The sequence below is a fragment of the Lolium perenne genome, chromosome 1 (genome assembly GCF_019359855.2).
Source record: "Lolium perenne isolate Kyuss_39 chromosome 1, Kyuss_2.0, whole genome shotgun sequence".
Taxonomy (NCBI): Eukaryota; Viridiplantae; Streptophyta; class Magnoliopsida; order Poales; family Poaceae; genus Lolium; species Lolium perenne.
Window position 1 is genome coordinate 213,767,419 of NC_067244.2, and position 4,034 is coordinate 213,771,452.

Below are 4,034 nucleotides of genomic sequence, written 5' to 3' on the forward strand. Positions count from 1 at the left end.
GTGGTGCTACTGCTGGTGCGACCTTCCCGGTCGCGATATACGTGTTTTTTCTCTCCTACCTTGCACTGCTACTTATTCCATGTTCAGATCTGATGCATGTGCTTAGTCTGATGTGTATGGTTAAGTATGCTTGTGCATCTATAATATTGCTTTCGGTAATTAAACTCACACGGAAATTGCCTAATAATCCAAGGCACATGACACGGTTGGGAAAATAACTTATAGTGATCAAAGAGAAGGCTAGTTTCTCTCTTCATTTTTTATCCTGCAACTAACAAATATTCAACATGAGGACCGTAAGAAAAGATTGATGTCACCGCATCGTACATGATCTAACACTTAGGGAAAAATCATTCGTTTATATTTTCTCTCTTTAACGCTAATAAAGAGATGCAATACGAACATGGGCCGTGAGCTACAATACACATCACATAATATTGCCCCCGAAAGATGCGAGATTTGTGGCTCACTTCCATATTACGTGCACCACGAGGGACACAGGCGCAAAACCTAGAGAGCGGAGCCTCAAAACTCGGCCACGGCACCGGGCCGTTTTCTACGGGCGGCGTGCCTTTTCTGGCATGGACGCGTATAAAGGCACCCACCCAACAAGGCCTTTACGCCATCCGTCCGCCGTATTCCTTCCTTCTTCGTCTCGCTCCTTCCAGTCCACCTCCCGTCACCCGCCGGCCGCCGCCGAGCTCGAGACCTCCACACCCCGCCGTGAACAGGTGATAGCCCCCTCTCTGCCCCTTGCTCCTCCTTTGATCTGCCCTGCCTAGATCGCCTCGCTTGCGCTGGTCGGTGAACCTTTTGAGGTTTATTATCCGTGCGTTTTCTTTTCCCTGTTGCCGTGTGGGCGAATTTCGCTGCTTGATCTGGTGTGTCGGCGATCGCTTCCGGTGCGGAGAAAGTTTCTGGGATGAGTGGGTGATCTGTGGATGCGTTTATCGCACGGGCTCCCTGGTGTTATCGTAATTAATTGCGGGGTGTAGGTTTTGCTTTTGGGCTTTCCCCCTTGTCTCCAGTGTTCCTTGTTTCTAGTTGTGGATTATAGTGCCGTGCGGCGACAATATCTTCAGTTAGCAGCAGCAAGCCACCGTTCACCAACGCGATGGGTGTCACGCCCATGACGATATATGCGATTTACTTCAGAAATTGGATTCGAGCAATATTCAAGAGCCCAAGTTTGTCTTACTCTGCGTTAGTAGATCGATAATTTAGCTGCGTCACGCCAACTGTATTTGGTGTTGCGGAAAAGGTTGATTTGAGTGATCGTGGCTTACCTGTTCCAAGAGAAAAATCCAATAAAATCGTGAAGAAAAGAATATAAAAAGGAGTGAAACTCTTCTGTAAAAAATATCATGTAATTTAACATGTCTGCTTGAAAAAGTAATGGGGTGTTTCTGAATCCATAATCTGTTTGTTTTTACTTTCGTCATCTAATATGATGGCGTTCCAAAATCCCACCAGATGGAAATTATCTGTACCCTGGTCACTTTCGAGCACTCTGAACTACTTATATTGTTGTTTTATGCTTGTTCTTATGTGGAAACACCCGTGACTGTTACAGAACACTTGAGAAATGGCTGATGAGGATGTTCAGCCTATCGTGTGCGACAACGGCACCGGAATGGTCAAGGTTGTTATCCTGCACAAATTCTTTTAAACAAAACAAAATTGGCATGATCTTCGAAACTAACTGATCACATTCCTAATGTCTGTCAGGCGGGGTTCGCCGGTGATGATGCACCCAGGGCTGTCTTTCCTAGCATCGTGGGAAGACCACGCCATACCGGTGTGATGGTCGGTATGGGCCAAAAGGATGCCTATGTGGGCGATGAAGCTCAAGCAAAAAGAGGTATCCTGACACTGAAGTACCCCATTGAGCATGGCATTGTTAACAACTGGGATGACATGGAGAAAATATGGCATCACACCTTCTACAACGAGCTCCGTGTCACACCTGAAGATCATCCTGTGTTGCTGACTGAAGCACCTCTCAACCCCAAGGCCAACAGAGAAAAGATGACCCAGATCATGTTTGAAACCTTCAGTTGCCCAGCAATGTATGTTGCAATCCAGGCTGTTCTATCCTTGTACGCCAGCGGTCGAACAACTGGTATGTCTGACTGTTACCTTGTTCGCAACAACAACTCCTGCTGAAATTCATTGGTAAGAGGCCCTGACATGACAACTTCATTTTGCAGGTATTGTGCTTGACTCTGGTGATGGTGTGAGCCACACTGTTCCAATCTACGAGGGATACACACTTCCTCATGCTATCCTTCGTTTGGACCTTGCTGGTCGTGACCTCACTGACAATCTAATGAAGATCCTCACAGAACGAGGATACTCCCTCACAACAACCGCTGAGCGGGAAATTGTCAGAGACATAAAGGAGAAGCTCGCTTATGTTGCCCTTGATTATGAGCAGGAGCTGGAAACTGCTAGGAGCAGCTCCTCTGTGGAGAAGAGCTATGAGATGCCTGATGGTCAGGTTATTACCATAGGATCTGAAAGGTTCAGGTGCCCTGAGGTGCTTTTCCAGCCATCTCTTGTTGGCATGGAGGTTCCTGGCATCCATGAAGCGACATACAACTCCATCATGAAGTGTGATGTCGATATCAGAAAGGATTTATACGGTAATGTTGTTCTCAGTGGAGGTTCTACCATGTTTCCTGGAATTGCTGATCGCATGAGCAAGGAGATCACTGCCCTTGCTCCTACCAGTATGAAGGTTAAAGTTATTGCACCACCTGAAAGAAAGTACAGTGTCTGGATAGGTGGCTCTATTTTGGCCTCTCTTAGCACTTTCCAGCAGGTACTTCTTTTCTCCATTTCAACTCTAGAAGATGCATACAGCACTCCTGTATTTGTTAAATAATTTTTTTTTGTAGCGGCCTTCGGGGCAAGTTTCTGTTAGTGCGTACTGACCTAGAATCTTTTACCCTTGATCTCCATTTACTTTGGGTTCGCGGGAATGCACTGAGCATTTTAGAGAATTTTTTTTTTTCGAAACAGGGGCAAAAGCTTTGCCCGGATCTATTAATTAAGGAGAAGTTTAGCAAGTTTGAGAAGCTTACATAGCCAAAACACGGTTAAACAAAACGAATTACTCTCCCTGGAATTAAATCTCCCAAACAGAGCGTCTATGATTAGCCAATCAAATTGAACATGTATTAGCTTTTAGGAAATTGGCTAATAATGTTCCTAGTTAGCCCAGATGGTCATATACTCTGCTTCAACTTTTTTTTAGAAGTTGTCTATATTGCTTTTGCTACCAAAGAATAGGGTAGTACTAGCTTGGTGGAGGGGAGGCTGTTTAAGAAATGTTTCTACTTTCTATTTCTAGGATTGAATCTGGTGCCTTCTTCCGAATTCATTCTTAACGTCGATTTATTTATATGGCAGATGTGGATCTCCAAGGCAGAGTACGATGAATCTGGTCCCGGCATTGTCCACATGAAGTGCTTCTGAGTTTTTGGGAAGTTTGTAGCTGTCCAGAAATATGTTTACAAAGCAAGCTTGCTACACAGTAGTATATGATTAGCATTTGGTAGAAGATATGTACCTCCATCACAGAAAAAGGAGGTACAGTACTGTCAAGTGATAATAATACCTAAAGGGCGGAAAACAATGTCGGTTGATCTTTCGGGACAATGGCATGGCTTTGGTGCTTGCATGCTGTATGAAATAATTAAATGGAACATATATGTGTATTCCTGAATCTTGGTCGACGTGGTTTGGTACACTTTCTTTGTTAAGATGGGTATTAGATGTTGCCTATTGGATCGCTTCGCTTGCTATACGCTAACTCGACTTGCAACTTTCCTTTCCACAAGAAGTGCCGGTATCGAAGCAAAGGAGTCGGGTTTCTTGTTTTACAAAGAGGAGATTGTGATTGAATAGTAGAGTTTTTTTTTTTTTTTTGAATTTTCACCGGGGGGGAATTAATCCCCACCTGAATCTTGAATAGTAGAGTGAAGGGATCGTTTTCTCAAAAGCAGAAGAAAGATTGAAGTTATGGACGT

The 4,034-nt window shown here is 44.4% G+C and overlaps 1 protein-coding gene across 1 annotated transcript; it reads left to right on the forward strand.

The window, feature by feature from the left end:
• Positions 1–576: 576 nt before the first annotated feature.
• On the forward strand, positions 577–3,730 carry LOC127321467 (actin-7). The gene is made up of 5 exons (XM_051350505.2): positions 577–731; positions 1,574–1,642; positions 1,729–2,122; positions 2,211–2,824; positions 3,415–3,730. The coding sequence occupies exons 2-5, from the start codon at positions 1,586–1,588 to the stop codon at positions 3,478–3,480; spliced, it is 1,131 nt and encodes a 376-aa protein (XP_051206465.1). The 5' UTR covers positions 577–731; positions 1,574–1,585; the 3' UTR covers positions 3,481–3,730.
• Positions 3,731–4,034: the final 304 nt, after the last annotated feature.

Excerpts from the sequence above, each read along its gene's own strand:
- LOC127321467 (XM_051350505.2), top strand. The coding sequence starts at position 1,586 with ATGGCTGATGAGGATGTTCAGCCTATCGTGTGCGACAACGGCACCGGA. Across the intron at positions 1,643-1,728 it reads ACGGCACCGGAATGGTCAAG|GCGGGGTTCGCCGGTGATGA; the intron begins GTTGTTATCCTG and ends AATGTCTGTCAG. Across the intron at positions 2,123-2,210 it reads CGCCAGCGGTCGAACAACTG|GTATTGTGCTTGACTCTGGT; the intron begins GTATGTCTGACT and ends TTCATTTTGCAG.